The 23745-nt window shown below is 50.0% G+C and overlaps 1 protein-coding gene across 1 annotated transcript in view; it reads left to right on the top strand.

The window, feature by feature from the left end:
• SEC23A (SEC23 homolog A, COPII component) overlaps window positions 1-23745 on the top strand; it is a 989636-nt gene that overhangs the window by 198143 nt on the left and 767748 nt on the right. The window contains exon 7 of the mRNA XM_085626924.1: window positions 7234-7378. Within this exon, the coding sequence (XP_085483050.1) occupies window positions 7234-7378 (145 nt within the window). The remainder of the gene's footprint in view (window positions 1-7233; window positions 7379-23745) is intronic.

Raw genomic sequence — 23745 nt, 5'->3', positions numbered from 1 at the left:
TGGACGGACAACCAGGGGGGTTAATCCTGGATTCCTTACCGGTGTACACCCTGAAATTAGAGACATATCCAGTCCTACTGTCACACAGCATATACAGCTTAATTCCATAGCGCGCCCTCTTACTAGAAATGTATTGCCTAAAAACCAAGCGGCCCTTGAACAACACCAAAGACTCATCCACTGCAATTTCTTTCCCAGGAGCATAGATCTCAGAAAATCGATCAACAAAGTGATCAAGGACAGGCCTAATCTTAAAAAGACGGTCACACTCAGGGTGATCTCGTGGCAACGCTAAACCATTATCAACAAAATGCATCATCCGAAGCAGAAGCAAATACCTGTCACGTGTCATGACTGCCGGAAAAATAGCAGTTGCCATCAAGGGACTAGTAGACCAATATGAAGACATTGATGGCTTCCTTAGCAAGCCCATCAACAAAGTTAAACCCAAGAACTTCCTCATCTCTTCAAGATTTTTGGGAGTCCACCGGGTAGCTCTAGAGTGTGGCTAAAGACTGGCACTGTTGTCCCTCAAAAACTGTTCGGCATACAAATTAGTCTGCTCAACAATCTCTGCCAAAAACACATCGTCCATAAACAACTGAAAAAAATGTATCGGCAAAAAGTTTTCAGTATTCACTCTACACCCTGGAACACCAGTAAAGTCTGGCAATGCCGGCTGCACCATGCCAGGGGCAACCCAGAGGTCATCACTTTCAAAGGGAAGCCTTGCAGCCCCAGCCTGCAGCCCAGAAGCCTCTTGCCGCACTACACCAACGGGAAGCGTTGCAGCCCCAGGCTGCAGCCCAGATGCCTCTTGCCGCACTATCAGCACATCAGTCTCCTCCTCTAACACAGGCACTTCATCCGCACTAAGAGTATCTTCATCATCCGATGACTCCATATGGAGAGAAAACTCCCTGCCAGAATCGTCCCCTGCCTCCTCTGCCTCAGATGCAGAGTTAGTCTCTGAACCATGGTCAGAGGAAGACTCAAAAAGCAAACCAACAACCTGCTGAGCAGTAATCCTGCGGCTAGCCATTATACTTACTAAGATAGAAGACTGCACAAACAAGTCCACAACAACCAACAATGTGCAAACCAAGTAAGTAAAGAAATGTGTACCTTTATCACAAAGATCAATGTACTCAAAAACTATAGAATTCAATTACAAGAGACAGCTACACTCACCAGAACCTACTCTGCAGTGACACAGCAAAAACCAACGATATCCAACTAGAAAGAAGAATGAAGGAAAAAAAACAAATTACTCACAAGACAACAAAATACACATCGAGCACAAATGCCAACAGTTTTTGACACTCAAAAACCAAACATACTGCTATTATTACACCATTTGTAAAAAAAAATTCATGCAGAGAAATCAAACACATTTACATTGTACAAAAAAAAGTCTCTTAACAAACTACACAAACAGCAGAACCACCAGTAACGAAACCGCAAACTGGAAAGAGCAAAAGCCTTCACCTAGAACAAAAAAGTAAAAAAAAAAAAACATTACAATTGCAATTCACAACACATATAACAATAAACATTATAATATGCTATGTTACTACCCAAATGGTCAATCGGGTTGTGTGCCAGGTGGGGCAGAAAACAGCAGGAAAAAAAAAACAGGCTAATCTGTCCAGGGGCGGGGGGGCCAAATACATATTATAAAAAATTGTCCGCTGGAAGCGACCCTTGCCCAAGGGGTCACTTCCATTTTTATTGAAACTAATTCCCTGGTGTCTAGTGGGCTTTTCTGCCCACCCCCCCCCCTCCCCCCCCCCCCCCCCCCCCAGACCAGAAACGGCTACACAAAAGACCGATCTGCCCCCAGGGGGAGCAGGAAAGTCTTAATAAAAGTTTGGACCCCAGGAAGCGACCCTTGCCCAAGGGGTCGCTTCCTTTACTCAAAAAATAACATCCCTGGTGTCTAGTGGGCTTTTCTGCCCCCCCTGGGACCAGAAACGGCTACACAAAAAACCGATCTGCCCCCGGGGGGGGGCAGAACAGTCTTAATGAAAATTTTGGCCCCCAGGAAGCGACCCTTGCCCAAGGGGTCGCTTCCTAACACTACAAAAGACATCCCTGGTGTCTAGTGGGGCATCCCTGCTCCACGATCGCGACGCTGTGCGCGATCGTGAAGCAGGAATGCCCAGCATTGATACATCAGGGGAGAGGAAATACTCCTTCCTCTCCCCTGATGCCCCAAGGCATCCCAATTACCCCCCCCGCCACCCCCCGCCCCACCGGAGGCAAACACCTACCTCGTTCGTTGGACGCGCTGGAAGAAATTAATTCCAGCGCGTCCAACTCTTCCTGATGACGTAGGAGCGCGCTATGCGCGCTGACGTCATGGGGAAGCTCGGGGGTGGCAGCGGAAACTCTTCCACTGCCAACCCCCCACTTGGTGAAAAAAATCGAGCCCCCGGGGGGGAGCGCCAGCGCTTCCCCCAGGGGCTGTGCTCATGACGGAGCAGTTCCGTCATAAGCACAGCCCAACCGATGCGCAGGACGGACCCGCTCCGTCATGAGCATCGAAGGGGTTAAACTTTAAAAAAAAAAAAAAATTACCAGACTCCAAAGACTTCAAAAGCTTGATATCACCTTAACCTTCGTAAATGGGATCACATTTAAACAACCCTTAAAGCACTCTGTGTATTTACTCAATAACATAGAAAGGTTGAGGCACTGGGTAACCGTTGACCTCCCCGGTCGGAATCCAAACTGGATATCCGACAGAACCTTATGCTCCTCCGCCCAAGTCCAGGAGGATACAACCTATAACCTTGACCATGGAGTCAAGAAGGGAGATAGGTCTATAGCAATAGGTGCTATTCCTATCACCCTTCTTGAAAACAGGAACTATAGTGGAGGTGGCCCAGGACTGGGGACAACCGTTCCTTGCGGCTGCGTTAAACACAGCCACAAGTACCGGAGCCCAGAAGGAAGGGTCAGACTTGTACAAATCCAGGGGAATGCCATCTGGGCCCGGTGCTTTGTTGGTAGAGAGCCCTGCAATGCCCATCTCCACCTCACCTTGATCAAAGGTTCATACCGGGGCGTTTGGATCCCGAGCTTTTTGACAGGGACAGGGGTGATCCGTTGAGCTCGCAAACATTAATTTAAAATGCAGCACCCATTCCTCCTCTGTTATATGTGCGTCTAAGCCCCCCCCATATGCTGATCAAAAAGAGGGCTGTTAACAATACTCCAAAACCTGGAGCTATTACTGAGGGTACTTTAATCTATCAGCTCTCTCCAAGCCTCCTCTTTCAGAGCACCCTTCCGTCTGGCCAGGGATAATTTATATTCTTTACGGCAAATACATACCTGGGTTTGGTTTCTAGGTTTAGCGACCAGGCCTTTCCTTGGGTTTTTCGCAGCCCGAGAACAGGATACGTCAAACCATCTGGGCTTGGGAATGACTGTCCTGCCTGCAGGGAGACCTAAAAGTTCCCCGACTTTGTGGGCCAAAGATTTATAGGCGCCAATAACCTTGCCTCGTTAGGAACCAAACGCAGTACACTGTGCTAGCTCTAGGGCACAGGATTCTCTAACTGCCCGATAGAATTTGTCTGGCTCAATCTGGGTCCATTTCAGACGTCGTCTTCCGTCTGAAGGTCTGAGAGTACCCCTTGCTACTGTATCACTACTCCGTGTTGACCATACACTTCTCATAAAGAGGCAAAGGGGGTTATGATCACTATATATACTCTCCTCAATTTTAAAGGAACAAAATATTGATTGTAAAGAAGTGGAAATTAGAATAAAATCAATGAAGGACCCCCTACCTCTCCCTTTGAAGGTGGGGACAGGAAAAATGGTATGCGGGGTCGTGAACTGTATTCAAAGAACAGGGATCACTACCAAAGAATTTCAGACACTTAATAATCGTCAGGAGTGGCTTCCAAGTTCCTGCCACACTTTTCCATTTCTCATGTGTGTCAGGTGCTCTGAAGTAACTGAATTACTATGGGAGCTCCCAGTTGCTTGGGTAGCTCCCCGTGGCGCCTCAGCACATGAGAATTGCAGGACACCGCCACAACGACAAATATCTGAATGGACACAACAGTGTATTTTGAAGAAAATCACCATGGTGGTATGTGAGGCCTATAAAATGGTACTTCGTGACTGTCTAAAGACAATAATAGCCCATAAGAAGAGGGATAGACAGGCTAAAGTATTAGAGCTGGAAAGGCAAGTACAGCTCATAGACATCTGTATGGCACTCAGGCTGGAGGAGGCATTGTGCCGACTCCTGGAGGAGACCAGATTAGAGTACCGTAATTCACTAAAGGAGACAGCTCGCCACCATTACCTTGCAGTGCAGCACAAAATATATGAACCTGGTGACAAGACCGGACACTTCCTGGCGTGGCTGAGCCGTACGGAAGAAGCAGCCAGATAGGTGGGAGAGGTACTCAAATGGAGGAGATAGTCCAGGAGTTTGCGAGATATTATCAGTCCCTTTATGAATCTCCACCGCACAGGGAGCAGGCAGAGAGAACAATTCCTGAGAATACTAGCTCTCCCACAACTGGACAGAAAATGGATAGAGATGCTGGAGGGAGATCTCACATTCGATAAACTATCCCAATGAGTTCTCACAGAATTTTTTTAAAGAATGGGAACTTTTGTAGGCCCTCACCTGCTAGCAATGTCTGAAGATTTCCCATACCCAAGGGGCACTACCCTCAGATCTAAGACATGCTCTGATCACAGTAATATAATAACACGGTAAGCTGAAAACCGAGTGTGGCTCTTATTGCCCTATTTCTTTGCTGAATATCAATGCTAAGCTCCTGGCTACTATCTTGGAACACATTTTGAAGGGAGTGATGTCTGCTCTGGTTCATCCTGACTAGATGGGATGGGATGGGATTTCTAGCCAGAAACCGGTCCTAGGAAGCTTGTTTCCGGTCCAGGGAAGGCATGGCTTGGCAGTTCGGGCTGGACTGTTCCCATGAGGCACAGGGTCAGACTGATTTGCATATGGCCATGTCTGAACTGGGGTGGCAGAGTGGGCTAAAGAACGGTGATGGATCAAACCCAGATCTCTTGACTGGGTGTGAGTGTTTGATTGGTTCTGATGCTCCGTCCATCACCACCCCCTTTTGTACCGCTTTGTTCGCCATAAGTTGGCAGGGTATGCTCAGACGTGAGTCCCTTGCTCACTTTGCCACTGGATTCAAGCAAGCCTGGCTGAAGACGGCTGAAATGCCAGAAACCGGTCCTACGAAGCTTGTTTCCGGTCCAGGGAAGGCATGGCTTGGCAGTTCGGGCTGGACTGTTCCCATGAGGCACAGGGTCAGACTGATTTGCATATGTCCATGTCTGAACTGGGGTGGCAGAGTGGGCTAAAGAACGGTGATGGATCAAACCCAGATCTCTTGACTGGGTGTGAGTGTTTGAGTGGTTCTGATGCTCCGTCCATCACCACCCCCTTTTGTACCGCTAGATGGGATTCATAACATGTCTGTCAATGAGACAGAACATCAGACACCTGCATAACTGGCTAAACTCCGTGCGAGACCTCCACTGCGGCAGAAAAGGCGTTTGATTCCATTCACTGGCCTTACTTCTTCGCTGTGCTAAGGCGGTTGGGGTTTGGCCCTCACTTTTGTAGTGGTTGGCCCTTTAGTATGCCGAACCGATGACGGTAGCAAGGATAAAAAGAGATGGCCTTGGCGCCATTCCCATTGGGGAAGGGAACCAGAGAGGACTGCCCCCATCCTCTTTCATTTGCGCTGTGCATAGAACCACTGACATGCTGGGCATTGGATATAGGTGGTGACCTGGGGACATGGCAGATGGAGAAGATGTATTTATATGCAGATGACATTTTACTGTATGTCGCAGGACGCTAGATGTCTTTGAACCCCCTAAAGGGTGTTGAAGTTTGGAGAGTACTCTAGGTATTGGGTAAATTGGAGAAAATCCGTTTTATTTAAAACAGGACGGTGGGATCAGGACATATTGATTCCCTATTCCCTACAGGTGACTTAGGGCTTTCGATAGCTGGTCATTTATATGACTTCGAAATCAGAAAGTTTCTGAGAACAAAACTTAGACCCGCAACTGGTGGAATTGCAGGAGGATGTGGCCATATGGAGGAAACTCCGTCTGACACTCCGAGGTAGAGCTGACATTATCAAGATGATTACCCTCCCCAAACTCCTATATATCCTACTGAACATGCCATTCCCCAATCCCGAAATGTTCAAGTGCCTGGACAGGGAGATTCGCCGACTTCTGTGCGAGGGAGGGCCTGATAGCTCTGCTAACCCTCTGCAGCTCAGGATATAATGGAGCAATTGCCCTTCCGCACTTTAGGGCATACTGCTGGCCTTCACAAATACAGGTGATAAATGAATGGGCACATGCCCTGAGGAAAGATTCTGGAGTGCGTCTGGACAGGTTTTTCATGATTGACCTTTCTTGGAGGCATTATGTACATGACAGGAAGGGTTGATCAAGCCTTCTTATTCCTGCACGGGTGACATTGACAACGTGCGACAATGCAAAGTTCCAGGTGGGATGGAAGGGTGTAAGTGACTAAATCCACACTGCTTTGGGTTGGTAGAAACACTCGACAAAATGAGTGAGCCGCAATGCTTTGGTCACCTGGGGACCTTGCTAGTTGACGAGGTCCTCTTGGTTCTAAAATAAAATAACAAAGTAATAACTTTTTATATTAAACAATTGGTGTTCGATTCAGTCTTTGAGAATGTGTAATCATTTCTTGCCTGAGTGTGTACAACAGATGCTTAACATAGCCCTCTGATATAAGCCCAACTGCTTGACCACACTACCACAAATAGATCTGTTAGTATTATCTACTTAAGCCTCTGTAAGCCTCTGGGGATCCACTGGACTCTGTGCACACTGTACCTTACTTTGGTATAGTATATACAGAGCCAGCTTCCTACAGCCATCAATATTGTAGGTGCAGCACTTCTTTGATGGAGGACTAGGATTACTGGTTAAGTTAACTTTTCCTTCATTATAACCCAAACCAAATTACATTATATATATTTTAAACCAAAGCAAATGCAGTTATATTCCATAAAGTAGTATCTTTAGTGGTATTTTTAAGAGGAACCTAATTGACAATGTACATGTTGCTTTTCTCTAGATGGAATAAACATTTAGATACTGTTTTCATTAAGAATAGTTTCTCAAAATGATTCAGTACATCTGTTTGTACTCATTCTGTTGATACAGATTCTTGCAGCCTGTGCAGAAAATTGACATGAATCTCACAGATCTACTTGGAGAGTTGCAGAGGGACCCTTGGCCAGTTCCACAAGGGAAACGCCCTTTGCGTTCTTCTGGTGTAGCTCTTTCCATAGCTGTTGGTCTCCTTGAGGTAATGGTTTATTTTTATTAGTGATAGTGTTCTGCAGAATAATGTTGAATAAAAATCACTTCAGGATGCATGAATTTGTAAAATAGTGCAAAGTCGTACTGTTCAATTTTCACATATAAATTATTGATCCATTTCATACCCTATACAATCTTTTGGGCAGAGGTTGGTTTGCAGGAATTTATTAAATGGAACTTCTTGGATATATTGTGATAAATGTTGATATTTTATTTAGTATATAATGCCATGTTTAAGAAGAGCATTAAAAGAAGTGTGAAAACTGCTTTTGCCACATATTTGACCAGGTGACCTAAATCTGTAAACTGATGATTTGTTGGCACTAGAGCAGAGTCACCTAATTTATTGGGTGTACCCCCACTTCATCGCATCCACTAATAAGCTCACTATTATGTAGCCTGATCTACATTGTGGGGGAATTACATCGTTTTAGGTAAATTTTTATGTTTAACTTTGTTTTATTGACATTTCGTAAGAAGGTAACCACAAGCACAATGGGTACCCCTGTACTCAAATCGCAATGTATCCCCCCCCCATCCCGGCCAAACGAGCAGTAAAAATCTTCTATTTTGAGGCATTCGAGTGTTCATGGAGTGTGGCCGTGGGGTTGTTCTTTGTCATAGCGTAATGCAAGGTACGCCTTCTTCATCCATGTCAGACATTTAACATACCACGAACCCCACCTCTCCCACCCCTAAACTGGTGTGCTTGGGTCCTGTCTCAGCTGTGACTCGTACGAGAAACGCTGAGCTGATAGTCATTCAGTTAGTTTCTCGTGTCTCACGCAGCTCCGTGAGTCGGAGAAGTCGAAGATACTTCGGGCAGGTCACCTCATTCATCTCCGTAGCCAGAAGGGATACCAGGGGCCACCAAACTGTCTGAAATTCCTTTTCGGTGTTAGTAAGGGAAGCATGGATCTTTTCCATTCCTAAGATGTATCACAGCCTGTGTAACCACCACGTGTATGTCGGTCGAGGCTGCGTCCCCCAATATGATAAGATGTGTTGAACTGCCGCCCCTAGAGCCAGCCCCATTTGCTTCCCCCGGATGGATTTCAGGGGGTAAGTTAGTGGGTTAGGTAGCCCCAGCACTACATAAGCTGGGTACTGCGTTATCTCAGTCTCGAACTGTCTATCGATGTCCTCTAATATCTTGGTCCAATAACCCGCCGGTTCCTTACAGTCCCTTAGCAAGTGTATTAAAGTGCCCTTTTCCTCACAGCCTCGCCAGCACGTCGGATTACGATCCGGGTTCCCCTTATGCAAGCGGGCTGGCGTCAAGTACTAGTAGGTGGCTACTTTAACCGCGGATTCCCTGCTAGCGGTGTTGCGTGCCGTGTGATTAGCCCTATAATATATGTCCCTCCCCAATTCGTTCTCCCACCGTTTCTGTCCGGCAGTGGGTCGTGAAGGGGCTGAGGTCTCAGCATGCTGTACAATTCTGAGATCATTTTCTTGCCGGTATGTTTCGTCACCAGCCACTTTTCGTATTTTGTGAGGGTCCTACTCACTTTAGGCCGTACCTCTGGCTGGAGGAGCCAGTGGCGGAGTTGGAAGTATTGGAACCTATCCGATTCCGGATTGGCGTACATTCGTCGCACCTCCGAAAATGGGAGGATCCCATCCAGATCAAATAAGTGCCCCGCTGCCTTGCAATCCGAGTCCCGCCACGCCGAGAACTAGGTGAGGGGAAGGACGTCAAACCTCTCCTGGTGGCCACCCTGTCCCATACTCGCGGCAAAGAATCCATTCTGGGCGAGCCACTGACGTTCGGTGGCCTATCCGCCTTCTTCAAGAAGGGAACCTTCCACAGGGAGAGTTTCGCCAGCGCCCTATCTTGGAACAACCACCTCTTCTCAGATTCCGGCCAACTCCACTCTACTAAGTATCTGAGCTGCGCCGCTCTAAAATATTCCAACACATTCAGGATCCCCAACCCTCCTTCCTTTGGCGGCCGATATGCAAGGTCCCTACGGAGGCGAGGTCGTGCCCCAGCCCATACAAACTGCTGTATTGCCTGTTGTAGCTTCTGAAGAGTCCCCGCTGGGGGCCAGACCGGCAGTGTCTGGAATAGATACAGAGCCCTAGGGAGAATAGACATTTTGATCGCAGCGGCGCACCCCAGCCGCGACTATTGGTGCTGCTTCCATTGCTGAAGGTCTTTCTTAATCTGAGTGAGTAGCTTGGAGTAATTAAGCGTGATCGTCTGTGATATAGAGGGAGCCAGATCAGGCCCCAGATATGGGACTGAGTTCCAAACCTGTAACCGCGGCCCCCCAAGGGCCCCACCCCCCTCCCCCGAGGTCCCCCCCTAGCAGCCCACCCAAAGAGTCATGGACTTTCCTACATTTTACCCGGAAACCCGAGACCTAACCAAAGGACTCCAGTTTGTGTAAAAATGCTGGTACTGATTGCTCTGGCTTTTAAAGGGCCACAAGGATATAATCTGCGTATAAGCTCACGGAATATCTCTCCCCGCCAAATGCCTTGAATATCAGGGTTGTCCCTTATCTTCTGGGCCAATGGTTCAGTATAAAGCGCATAGAGGAGGGGCGAAAGCGGGCACCCCTGCCTCGTGCCCCATTGTATCTCGAAAGGGCGAGATGATATCCCATTGACCCCAATTGTTGCTGTGGGTGCACGGTAACAGCTTGCCACCCAAGCCCTGAACCAAGCCCGATACCAAAGTGGGCTAGAGTCTTATCCCGGAAGCCCGAGTCCACTCTGTCGAATGCCTTTTCGCCATCGACCGACAGTAAGAGAGCACACTTCCCCTTTACCGACACAAATACCCCTGTTGTCTTAACTCGTCCTCCCCATCTCACGCCTACCCTCTACCTTCACAAGCACATCCCCCCTCACAGCATAGGTCCCCTGCATTTGTCCCAATTCCACACCCACGCATAGCGCCTCTTATCACTCTATCCCCGCCAACAAGCGCTGACCCCACTCTGGAACGCACTGGCTTACATAGCTACACCATTAACCCCCCCCCCCCCAACCTCTCGAAAAAAGCAGCCAAACGCTTTAAACACCAGCTGTTAAAATCACACCCCGAAACCCCCATCTCAGACCCCTACTTCTCAACTAACAAAAGGCGCATAACCACAGACATTCTTTTCTACACCAAAAGAAGAGCACAATGGGGGCGTGGCCAAGCGAGCCGTAATGGAGGACGCGAGTTAGGCAAGCTCCGTCCAGCCCGCTGCAATATCCTGTAATATCCTGACTCCCCCAACCAACTATCCTGCCAGAAGGGGGTGTGGGGACGATACCCACCGAGCGGACACCCGGTGGAGCTCCGGGGCGTCAGGCGCGCGATCGGCGGCCGATTCACGCCGCGCGCGGGTCGGGGCCTTGGAGCATCGCCGAAGCCGGGGAATCGAGTGCGGCATCCGGGAGGCCCCTGGAGGTGGCTGGTAGAGGTGTGTCCGGCCCTAAGCGAAACTGTTAGTGCTGGGCCGGACAAAAGGAGATGGGAGCGGCGCTGAGGGCTCGCAGCCTGTGAGACACTGAAGAGGCATAAGCCGGGCCGGCCACGTCCCCGGGAGCCGGACGGAGAGCTACGTGGGGCCGGACGGACGTCTGGAGAGAGTGGCAGCAGTGGTGGAGGGCCCAGTAGAGGGGACTTGCCCTCGAAATCGGAGATAACACACTGAGAGCTGGCTGTGGGGGAGCGCTGGGAGACACAGCGGCAGAAGGATTCGTGTCCTTTTCATCGGAACCTTCCCCCCCCCCCCCCCAGCCCCTCCTCAACGGCCGGGGGCCGGGAGAAGCAGAGGGACGTCCCAGAGCGGAGACGGCAGGTGCCCCCTTGGAGTTGTGGGCTGCGGCGGTGGTGACTGGCGGGGTCCGGTCCCCGACTGCGTGGAGGAGGCCATCCATGCGTGGGCTGATACCTGCTGCGGGCCGGGGGACCCCTCATGGACACGAGCGGCAGCCTGGCCGGGCCGCGGAGGTGAGGAGAGTGTGATGCGTACGGTGGACCGGAGGGCGGCTCCTTGACGGAGGAGCGGGGTGGGTCGGCGCTCAGGCCCCTGACACACGAGAGGTGGTCCCAGGGATTCGGCGGAACACCATGGCGGTGTGAAATCGGCGGCAAGTTCGGGCCGCGTGAGGAGAGGCGGGGAATCTAGGCACTGGGCCTGGTGGATCGCCGCATTGAGGGCGGCCGGATTCGTAGCTCCTGGACGGGCGGCGTTGGCGGCGCGACCACCCAGCAGTCGGTAGGATTGGATTGAGTCGGTGGGCTTAGACCTCTCACGGGGATTCATTGGGCCCGGGGCCGCTGCTCCGGCGATTGGCCTTGCCGCGATTGGCCACGGGGGAGGTCCCCGGAGGAGGCCATGACAAGAGACAAAGGCGGTGGCTCCGCTCGCCATGGCCCTATCAATAAGTTCACTGGCCCCGGGTCGGTGGCTGGCACGGCTGGGGGACCGCCGAGACTGTCCCGGACAACGCGGCCATCATGGCAGCCATAACCCAATCCAGGGACATGCTCGATGCCAAAATTGGGGCGGTTGGGTCGAAAGTCACGCTGCTGCGCCAGGACCTGCGCAACGCTGTGTCTCGCATCACAGAAGGGAGACCCGGGTCTCGGGGGTGGAGGACGATGTTACCACGCTGAAGCATAAAATGGCGACCATGGAAAATATTCAGCCGGGATTGGCGCTTCGGTTGGAAGATGCCGAAGGACGGGCCCGACAGAACAACTTGAGGTTCGTGGGTTTTCCGGAGGGCTGCGAGGCGGGCAATATGGAACGCTTCCTCGCGAGGTGGCTTTACAGCTGGCTACCGCCGGATACGATGTCCCGCTGCTTCGTGGTGGAGCGGGCTCACCGGGCACTGATGCAGAAGCCGCCGCCGGGGGCGCGTTCGCGGCCGGTGATAGCACGATTTCTGAACTATTCCGATCGCGATGCAGTTTTGAAACAAGCCCGGGCTAAAGAACCGCTGCTGTATGAAAATGTGCGCATATCCATATTCCCCGACTATACCCGCCTAGTGCAGCAACAGCGACAATCTTTCATGGCAGCGAAGGCCAGGCTGCGAGAAGTTAAGCTACTTAATGCTCTGCTATTCCCGGCTCGCCTACGGGTGGTGTACCAATCCCGTACTCACTTCTTTGATACCCCGGAGGAAGTACTCAAGTGGACTGACGAGACTGTGCGGATACGAGTACCCACACCGCCCAGTAGGGAGTCGGATCCCTCCTCCGGAGAGGTGGGCCGGAAAGATCTGAAGAGGCGGCAAAGGTTGGGTGACATGCGGTCACGATCCAGGAGGCGTTCTGGTTCTGGTGGGGCTTCCGCGGGGGGAAGCCCGGAGCATGGACACTGATTTTTGATATACTGATGTTTGGGGTTGGTAAGGGGTGGGGGTGGTCTCCCTGGCCCTCAATGTACTTACCATAGTACTTGGACTGTAATGGTTGGGGGAGGTAAGGAGTGGGCTGATTTTCTCCTGGACTTGTTCTGGTTGAGATTTGGCCCAAGGACCATGGGCTGTGAGTTGGGGATCCATTGGATGGGGCGGTGCCATTTCCCCCGTTGGGATCTGGGTATCCGCCCCACCGCGACAGATGCTTCAGAGTTATTGAGGTATGGGGTGGGGGGATTGTTGGGGGGAAATTGTTATAGGTTTTGCGTCGCACTTCTATTGTGGGCCCCTGACTTTATTCTTACATCCAGCCGCAGCTCTTTACTGGTGAGGGAGATGGGGTCCATTCCCTATGGCTAGCGCAATGTCAAGGGACGTAGGAGTCCCAGGTACCCTCAGAATTGTAAGTTGGAACGTGAGGGGGGCCCATGACAAAATTAAGCGGGGAGCAATATTACATCAGGCCAAAAGGGCACGGGCGGATATCCTTATGCTGCAGGAAACACATCTCTTGGGTACGAAGACTCCATGTCTGCAGCGCTATGGGTACCAACAGATCTTTCATGCAGGATTTGCGAGGGGATCCAGAGGGGTGGCGATACTAGTCCATCGTAGGGTCCCAAATGTACACGCACAACAGTGGATTGACCCGCAGGGCCGCTTTCTTTTTATTAGGGGTACGGTGGGGAAGGTCCCCATGATTTTGGGTAGTGTGTATGCCCCCTCCTTGCAGTGGTCTTTTGTGGAGAAGGTACTGGCCCTTTGGGCAGATATGCCAGATATGCTTTCTGTAGTGGGAGAAGACTGGAACGATGTTATGGACCTGGCCAGAGATCGAAGTTGGGGGGGGGGAAGGTATGAGGAGGGGCAGCTCCACGAAACTAAGCTCCCTAGTGGCTAGTCTTGACTGGATTGATGTTTGGCGGTGGACTCACGGGGATAGGCGGGAATACACGTACCTCTCGGCGGTCCATGCCACCTTCTCGAGGCTGGACTACATATTTATTCCCCGGGTGAAGGCTAGTGGAGTGGTGCTAGCAGAGAGCCTACCCCGGGGCTTATCTGATCACTCTCCAGTGTCCCTCGAGCTGGCAATGGGCAGAGGGCGGCAGCCATTTCGGTGGCGCCTGTCGCCGTGGCACCTGCAGAATGCAGCCGACAGTGCACATATGAGGGAAGCTATTGCCCACTATTTCACTTCAAACGAGGGATTGGTGTCTAGTGTCGGGTCCTTGTGGGAGGCCTTGAAGCCCACTCTGAGGGGTGGATATCTCCTGGTGTTCGCCGGCCCGCAGCAGGCGCAGGGAAGAACTGACGCGAGTGGAGGCCTCTGTTGAGGCACTCGAGCGGCAGGCCAGGGAAGAGGGAGGACAGCAGCGGGTGAGGCAACTGCTCCAGGCCCAACAGTCCTGTGCAGCCCTTCTTATGGATGAAGCTTGCCAGACTTGGCTGGCGACACGTAGCAGGATATATCAGTGGGGGGATAAATCTGGGAAAATGATCTATCGGCTCTGCAGGGCGCCTTTCACGCCCAGGCCTTCCCGGGCTTATTGGATAATGAAGGGGCACCGATTACTGACCAACTCCTTATAGCCGAAAGCTTTGCTGCCTATTATGCAGATCTTTATGGCCCCCGGGAATGCCTGCCAGCGGCCACCGTTGAGCAATTCTTGGCTGATCTACCCCTTACTCCAGTGTCTGATGAAGTGCGGGATCGCCTGGAGCTTCCGTTAACGGAGGAAGAACTCAGCACAGCCTTGGGGGAACTTAATTCAGGGAAGGTGCCTGGGCCCAACGGGTTCCCGAGCGAGTTTTTCAAATGCTATAACACACAATTGGCTCCATATTACCGGCCCGTGGTGGAGGAGGCTAGGGAGAGGGGCATACTCCCTGCAGACTGGAGACACACAGAAGTGGTGGTATTTCTCAAACCCGGTCGACCCCCGGATCAACGGGTATCATATCGCCCTATCTCCCTTCTTAATGTAGAGGCAAAGATCCTTGCCAAGGCCTTGGCCAATCGCCTTCTGCCCCACATATCGGCTCTTATACACCCGGATCAGGCAGGGTTCATGCCCAAGAGGGCCACAAGACATAACATAAGGCGGGCGCATGTGGCGGTGGCGGCGGTTCGACAAACCGGGGAGCAGGCGGCGCTCCTGTTGGCGGACATGGATAGGGCCTTTGATTCTCTGAGCTGGGTATACTTGTTTGCCTTACTGCGCCGACTTAATCTGGGCCCGCGCTTTCTTTCCTACATCCGGCTCCTCTATATGGACTTGACGGTGCGGGTGGCGGGGGCGGCATCACCTGTCTTTCCCATACAGCGGGGTACGAGGCAGGGATGCCCCCTGTCCCCATACCTGTTCACGCTGGCGATGGAACCGTTGGCGGCATGGGTGCGTATGGATGCGCAGGTCAGGGGCTTTGAGTGGTCCCCGGAGGTGGCAGACAGAATCGCACTATATGCGGATGACGTCCTGTTCTTCCTTACGGAACTAGATGTGTCGGGCCGCGACTCCTACGGATCATGCAGATCTTTGGGGAAACGTCGGGACTTTATATGAATCCTAGCAAATCTACACTGTGGATTCTGGGGGACAGCTCGAGGCCCGGTGCATGGGCGAGGGATATTCAGCTGGCCGTGCGAGGGCTAAAATGGGGGTGTTCCTTTCGGAGGCTCCGGCACTTTCTTGGGACCGTAACATAGCGCCGGTATGGGAGAGGATCCGTTCGGATCTCAAGACCTGGTTTCAAATGCCACTGACGTTATATGGCAGGTCGGCAATATTTAAGATGGTGGCGCTGCCGAAGCTGCTCTACCAGCTGCAAAATCATCCATATCCGATCCCGCTTCGATGGTTCCGGCAGGTGAATTCAGTGTTGGGGCAGTTCCTGTGGGAGGGGGGTAAAGTGCGAGTGGCCCTGAGAACATGTTTTCTATCCTCGTATTGCGGGGAATTGCCTCCTCGGATGTCTTGTCTTACTATCAGGCCTCGCACCTCCTTGTTCTCAACGAGTGGTGGTATGGGGATAGGAAAGACCCGGCATACGCATTGGAGAGGCTGCTTATGGGATCTAATACACTACACACTATCCTGTACTCGGCGCCGGTGCGCAGCAGTATGCCGTCGGCCACGCGTGTGGTTTTCTTGATCTGGCGGCAGGCACTGCATCGGATGGGCTGGTGGAATGTCTTAACTGAAGAGACCCCCCTTTGGAACAATGGGCGCTTCCCAGACCTGATGGCGCTAAGGGGCTTCCGCGGATGGGATGCAATTGGCATCTCGACATTGGGAGACGTTATGAGGGACACGACACTCATATCATTCCAGGATCTACAAAGAGAATTCTCTATGCCCCAATCACAGTTCTATAGATATCTCCAGCTGCGTCATGCGCTGTCCCCTAGTTTAGAGGGACTGACATCCCTCCCCGAGTTTAGTCCGTTGGAAGCGAGACTCTTTATGGGGGGCTTGGAGACCAAAAAGATCTCCAGGATCTACCAGGCCCTAGTTATTCATTGCTCTACAAAGCTTCAGAAGTTGCGGGGGGACTGGGAATCTGACGTAGGTGCCCTGGATAAGGAAGACTGGAGAGAGGCCCTGGCGGCTCCGAGGGAAGCGGCTATAGCGATGCGCCTGCGCCTCATACAATTTAAATACCTGCATAGGGTTTACTTCACCCGGGCCAGACTGTTCCGAGCGGGTATGATTGCCACGCTGGACTGCCTTAGGTGTGGCCAGGTGGAAGGAGCATTTCTTCATACTATTTGGCACTGCCCTGCCTTAGACCGGTTCTGGAGGGGGGGTGATTACTTGCTTGTCCGAGGTACTGGGGCGGGCGGTCCCACGAACGCCACGATTTGCACTGCTGCATGTCATGGAGGGCATTGGGGGCAATATATACAAGCGGCACTTGCTGCGGCTGGGCCTTACGCTAGCAAAGCGGGACATCGCTAGAGCATGGAAGGCGCCTCAAGCTCCATCAGTGACAGCATGGAAGAATGGCCTAGACTTCTGTATGGGCCTGGAACAACCCATATTTGTAGCCCGGGGATGTCCACGCAAACATTACAAAATATGGAAAAGGTGGGCGGAATACCGGGGGCTGTGGCTGGAACAACCAGTGGAGGACGAGGAGCATGTATGGGGATGATTTGTGGGGCTGGTCAGGCTGGGGGGAAGATGGGGGATCCATCTGATCGGGACATGACGTGGCAGCAGGACTTTAAGGCTGGGGTGGGGAATATATGGACATGGTGCGACGCAGGGGACAGGGTGGGGGGAGTTGGGGGGAGTTTGTTATTGTTCAGGATAAAATTTTGTGGTATCTCTGGACGGCAGACATGCCAACAGATTGCTGTAGTGATATAATGCAATGTGATTTCAATGATGCCCCTAATACTCAGGGGGCTGTAATATGTATGCAATCAACTAATAAAATATGTTTAAAAAAAAAAAAAAAGAAGAGCACAATGGAGGAAGGCCTTCCTCGCCCTGTTCCCGATCTCCTCTACCAGGAAAACTGCGCATGACCTCACAATTTCTATCTTCCCTTCCCCAATCTACAAAGCCGCAGCAACAATCACCATCTATCACAATGTGATCATCCTCATGCAATCAGCGGACCGTAGCTTAAACCTGCTGGACAACATCTTCCCCATCATCAAGGACAAAGTGGTCAAATACTACCCCACCTTGTTGCGGGGATTCTGCTTATGCACAGAACTATGCGCAGGAAACCAGGACCTCAGTGAATTGTGGTGTACCAAAAAACTCACCTCAGTACCCAGAACCCCTATCCGACTAGCATCAGTGTATCATTCGTTCTCCGTATCATCTCGAAACTACCAATGATTAGACAACCCAGAACAAGCGAGTTAGAATACTCTCAGGAATGGTGGGAATTAGAAACACCTTTTCGTTATTATTCTCATAGCAGTCCGCAACGTGAATAATCAGAGACACGGAAAAGTTTAAAATGTTTATTTGTAACTACGTGCTCTAAGGTGCAGTACATAAGCAGACAAATGATTAGAAATAAGACCATCAGCATTGTTACAATACCATAGAACACAAAGGGAGAAATCATATTACAATGACAGGTCCTATAATACCTTGTGTACCACCCTCCCCTGGCTAGTAAGCTAGTTTTATGTAATAATAGAAGGTCTCCAGGTTTGAATGGGGAACCCCATACCTCAAAGATCAGCTTAGGTGAATCACATCACAGGATCAGCTCTGCTCTCTGTGTCTAGAAAGGTTTTCTCCAAGTGTCTGATTCATGCATGCAAATGCAATATTAAAGACACCCGAGTTTCAGATATTTGCAGCTGTGTGCTTGTTGTTTCTAGAGCGTGGGCCGATCAACCTGAATTCAACAGCATACATTGTTATTTGACCTTGACGGTTTCTGCACACAGTGTTCAGACTAAGGTCACGGTGCACGTCTAGAGATGTGAAAAACATCACCGTTCTCATGTGAAAAAAAAGCAAGCAAGCAGTTTTACTTGTAATAACTACCTGTAGTGTTGTGTGCAAAAGCAGCAAAGTGGCAAGATGACGTTTAACTTCTAAAACGCTTATGCTAACATAGCAATGTATGCAGGCAAAACTCTGTCTCCACTACAACCTCTCATGCGGCCCCTACCACTAGCACACACCCTAACACCCCCCCAAAATTCTCAGTCTACTCACTCCCATCTGTTGACACCCTCTACATCTACACCCAATCCCAGGGCTACCCCCTTTTCCCCGCCTGATTCCCTTACACTTCACCGCCCCTCTTACTACTCTACCTACTTTAACACCCATTCCAGATTCAGCAGCCTCCCCTGGAAATGACATACGTCTCCCCTGGAAATGACATACACCCCCCCCATTTCCAACCCTTCCACTGGCATACCCAACAGTCCCGTGACCCAATCCACACCTTACACCCCTATGATACTTACAGCGCTGCCCCCCACCAGTCCTCCCCCCCCCCCCCCACGCTCCGGATATGCAACCAGACAGGAGGCAGCAAAATGACCTAGACTACGTGCTACCCTCATACCACCTACGGAACATAAGCACACCTCCCTTACTCTCACTCCAAACATCAAGCATACTACCACCTTCTCCAGACCCTAGAATTGACGAGATTCTACTCTCTTTACGGCAAGTCAAAGAGGACCTACAAGTCCTATGTGAATTGCTTCTTCACCATCCCTCGATCAATAGTTCTGTACAAGAAACCAGGACAAACTTTCACACTCATCAATCCAAACTCACCCCGAAATTACCGCCCCCTAGGTGGAGATCAGTTCCTCACCATAATACCTCAATCTGCCCAGTCCGAAGGACCAACCCTCTATCGGATAATGAATTATTCTCCCTACTACACTCCTATGATCCACCACATTCCAACCTCAACACAATGCCTCTGGACGATCTCCATAAACAGTCTCTAATCCAAACTATTCCTTCTAATACTCACAGACCCACAAAACATAATCCCAGAGGTATAGTCGAAAACAACCTGAGACAAGTTCCCCTTATGCAGGAACCCTACTCAACCCTCATCAAGCCCAATCTGAAATGTTTACTGCTAAATTGCAGATCTGCATCAAGACATTGCTGCTGACCTAGCTGATCTCATTCTTACGAAAGAACCGGATCTACTAATCCTGACCAAAACATGGTTAAATGAATCTTAAACCCCCATCCTTGACATCCTGGTACCCCCGAACTACGATATCATCATACTAGACAGAATTGATAAGACAGGGGGGGTATTGCATGCATACACCGGAACAATCTCTCAGTGAGCCGATCCCAGTCTCCAGTATTTCCCTCCTGCGAATACCTATGCTTAGACATCACTAGCAATAACAAACCAGTCTGCTCTCTGCACACTCTCTATCATCCACCAGTTGATAACCTCACCTTCATCGAACATCTCATGGATATTGTTTCTACTAATCGGTACAAAAGGGGGTGGTGATGGACGGAGCATCAGAACCAATCAAACACTCACACCCAGTCAATAGATCTGGGTTTGATCCATCACCGTTCTTTAGCCCACTCTGCCACCCCAGTTCAGACATGGCCATATGCAAATCAGTTTGACCCTGTTTCTACTAAGGCCTGACAACAAAACACCCAAATATTTCTCGAAGACTTCAATCTCCACTGGAATGACCCTAATGATTTAGGGGTCAATAGTTTTAAAACCTTCCTCTCGGACCTTGATCTCACCCAAATCTGTAACAGCCCCACACATGAGAAAGGGTCAATCCTTGACTTTGTCATCTCAAAGGCCGATGTCATTCAGCTCGATACGATCCACCCATGTGACTAGTCCGACCATCACATCATCACTTTCTTCATCAACAAAACAGTGAAACTGAAGTCTGCTCAACCTACAAGAACGAAAATATGGTAGAGGAATCTGAAAAAACATCAACGCGGGCCTCATCACAACCTCCAGCCCCAACATCCTTCTTCCCCCTTTAGGTTTATACGAGGTTCAAGATCTCACCAACCACTGCTTCATTTCCATGAACGTGATATTAGACGAGGTTGGCCCCCTACAACTAAAGAGAGTCTCCATAAAAGACTCAAAACCCTGGTATGATGGAAGACTCGATGATCACAGACAATCCTTAAGACTAATGGAGCGAAGATGGAGATCTGCACCATCTGCCAACCACCTCAAGCTACTAAGATAGAAGAGAAATGCTTACTATAGAAAGATCAGTCTATCTAAAGCAGACTTCTTCAGTCATCAACCAGACCAGGCCAAGAATCGCCCCCAAGAACATTTCAAGCTAATCAAATCACAATCTAAGGATGCACCTCATCCCTCCCAAACCGACATAGGCTCACTACCTAACTGCAAAGCGTTCGCCTCCTTCTTCTCTCTAAAGACTCAAAATATAAAGAAGGAACTACTTAACGATTTAATCACACATACTGACTCGCATATGGACTCTTCATCATCCCCTCCAGGAGTCCCACACCGGAGCTCACCAAAGTTCAACGTTAAAAATAATGCATCTTGGTCCTCCTTCAACACTTACAGTGATGAAGATATTCTCAAATTGCTCACGGCCGTGAATCCCGCCAATCAGTTCATTGACCCTCTTCCCACTAACTGCTTAAAAGTCTTCATCCCATTGCTATTGCGTCTTTGGACTAACATTATAAAACCTTCTCTCCTTCAAGGATCCATCCCAGAAATCCTCAAATCCGGTCAGGTATCCCCCATCCTAAAGAAACCAACGAATGACCCTGTAGACTTAAATAATTACCGCCCAATATCCAACATCCCCACTCTGGCCAAACTCCTAGAAAAATGTGTACACCTCCAGCTTAGAAAACATATTGACCACTTCAATCTGCTCAACCAATTATAATCTGGCATCCGTGCAGGATACAGTACCAAATCAGCCATGACCCACATAATTGACGATGCCCTACAGATCCTAGACCAAAACGGAGCCTGCCTATTGATCTTGCTCGACCTCTCTTAGGCCTTCCACACCATCACACACACGAAAACCTACTTGACCTTCTGAAACACAGAATGGGATTGTCCGGATACGTTCTAAATTGGTTCACCTCGTTTCTCGAAAACAGATCGCAACGATTCAATGTCAATCAGGCCCTGTCCAAACCCGTCCCAGTCACCTTAGGAGTCCCACAAGGATCATCCCTCTCTCCGACACTTTTCAATTTATTAATGGAACCACTCACCAAAATTCTCAACCCCTCTAACGTACAGTGTCATATGTACACAGACGATGCACAACTATACTTAAAGATCCACTCTCTGGAAGACATCAAATCTCTCAACACAACTCTAGAAAAACTTAAACCTGGCTTGCCGAAAACCATCTAAAACTGAATACCCTCAAAACAGAATTCCTCCTAATTGCTGCTCCTTCCCAAGTAAGCATAATGCAAGACTGGATCAAACACCTAACAGCACTCAACTGCCAACCTCTTATCGTCGATTCAGCGAAATCATTGGGAGTGACTCTGGATAGAAATCTAAATATGCAGAAACACATCAGCACTGCAACAAAAGGAGCAAACTTTCAGATGAACATATTGAGAAAACTTAAGCCTTTCCTGCCCGAAAATGACTTCAAATTGGCAGTACATACTCTAGTCATCCCAAGAGTGGAATATGGGAGTGTCGCTCTCTGCGGCCTTCCCAGATCCTCAACGGCCCGCTAAGAGCTACCATCAACGCAGCAGCTAGACTAATTACTGGCTCCAAAAGAAACTCTCACATATCCCCGGACCTAAGATCCCTTAATTGGCTACCTTTCGAAGCCAGAATTCAATTAAAAATCGCATGCATAACCCATAAAGCCATTCATCATAACACTCCCAGCTATCTGGCACAGAAATTGCTGCCGTCTTGTGGTAACAGAGCGTCCAGAAGTGCCAGTAACCTTTTTACTGAAACCACAAAGATTCATCAAAAAGAAAACATACAACTGAACCTTCTCGGGGATGGCTCCCAGGATCTGGAACGCTCTGCCCCCTGAAACTAGACTGAATCCTTCTACTGCATCCTTCAAAAAAGAAGTGAAAGCTTTTCTCATGGCGAAATTCACCTGAGCTAGGGTGATTGCGTTTACGTAACTCTTGATTTGTATTGAACTTTATGGTTTTTACTTGATGCCTATGTGTCCTCGATACTTACCTTGATAGGGTTATTGTGATTACGTGATTCTTGATTAGGGTGGAACTTTGTTTTTTACTCTATGCCTATGTGTCCTTTCTATTTACCTTGTAAAGCGCTCTGATACCCGCAAGGGTCTTGTTCGCGCTATATAAAACCCTCAAAATAAATAAATAAATAAAAATACATCTTCGTATGATGGGCTTTATCCACGAGGTGAAGAATGAGTTTGGTGTTGTCACTGCTCTGCCGGTTTTATATAAACCCTGATTGATCCAGTTCAATGATGCCAGTCTAGCCGCCAAAACCCCAGTGAACAGCTTTAAGTCGATATTGAGGAGGGATACAGGGCGATAGGAGCCGCATTGAGTTTTATCATTCCCGGGTTTGGTGAGCACCACTATAGCGGCCGCTAGCATATCTGGAGGAATTGTCCCGGAACCTGTAAAGGAGTTAAAAGCCGCGTCAAAAACGGGGCTAGAAGCGGGCAAAAAGACTTGTAAAAACCATCTGAAAAGCCATCCGGCCCTGGCAATTTCAAAACCTTGAGGCGAGAAATCACCCCTATCACTTCTTCTATCCTGATCGGTGCCTCTAAGGTCTTCGCCCCCTCCCTGATCATTGCTGTCGTGACTACTTCTTGTAAGTAGGAATCCACCTCAGGACTCGGGTGGGGGCCCCTCCGATTAAGGGCCGCATAAAATTCCTGGAAGGCCCCCACAATCTCAGCGTCACCTTCTACCTTCTCCCATTCAGCTTTCTGGAGTGCCTCGACTTTCATCTGCTGGGTGCGAGCCCTGAGCTTACTCGCCAGCAAACGCCCAGTCTTATCTCCCCCGATATAGTAGGATTGCTTGAGCCGGAGGGCCACGTATCATTTCCCCCCGCACTACCCCTTTAAGCGCCCCCCCATAAGGTATCTAGAGAAGTGTCCGGGGTGTCGTTCAACGCTAAGTAGTCTGTAATGCATTTGTGAATTTGTTGAGTCACTCCCTCCCTGCGCAACATGCTTTCTCGGAGTCGCCAACTCCCTTTCTGTCTATGTGTTGGGGCTACCTTGATAGTCACCATCGCTGCGTCATGGTCAGATAGTGCTGCCGGAATGGTGTTCACTACGTCCACTAACTCATTCAATTCCGTGGAACCTAACAGGTGGTCTAATCTGGCATAAATGTGATGTGCATGGGAATAGAAGGAAAATTGTAAGGATTGGGGATGAGTAACCCGCCACATGTCCACCAGTCCCCACGACTGCAGCCATTCCTTCCCTGCCTTGGACAACTCTCCCGTTTG

Source organism: Triturus cristatus, chromosome 9 (genome assembly GCF_964204655.1).
Source record: "Triturus cristatus chromosome 9, aTriCri1.1, whole genome shotgun sequence".
Classification (NCBI taxonomy): Eukaryota; Metazoa; Chordata; class Amphibia; order Caudata; family Salamandridae; genus Triturus; species Triturus cristatus.
The sequence above is the reverse complement of the archived record's forward strand: the minus strand, read 5'-3'. Positions and strand labels throughout refer to the sequence as shown.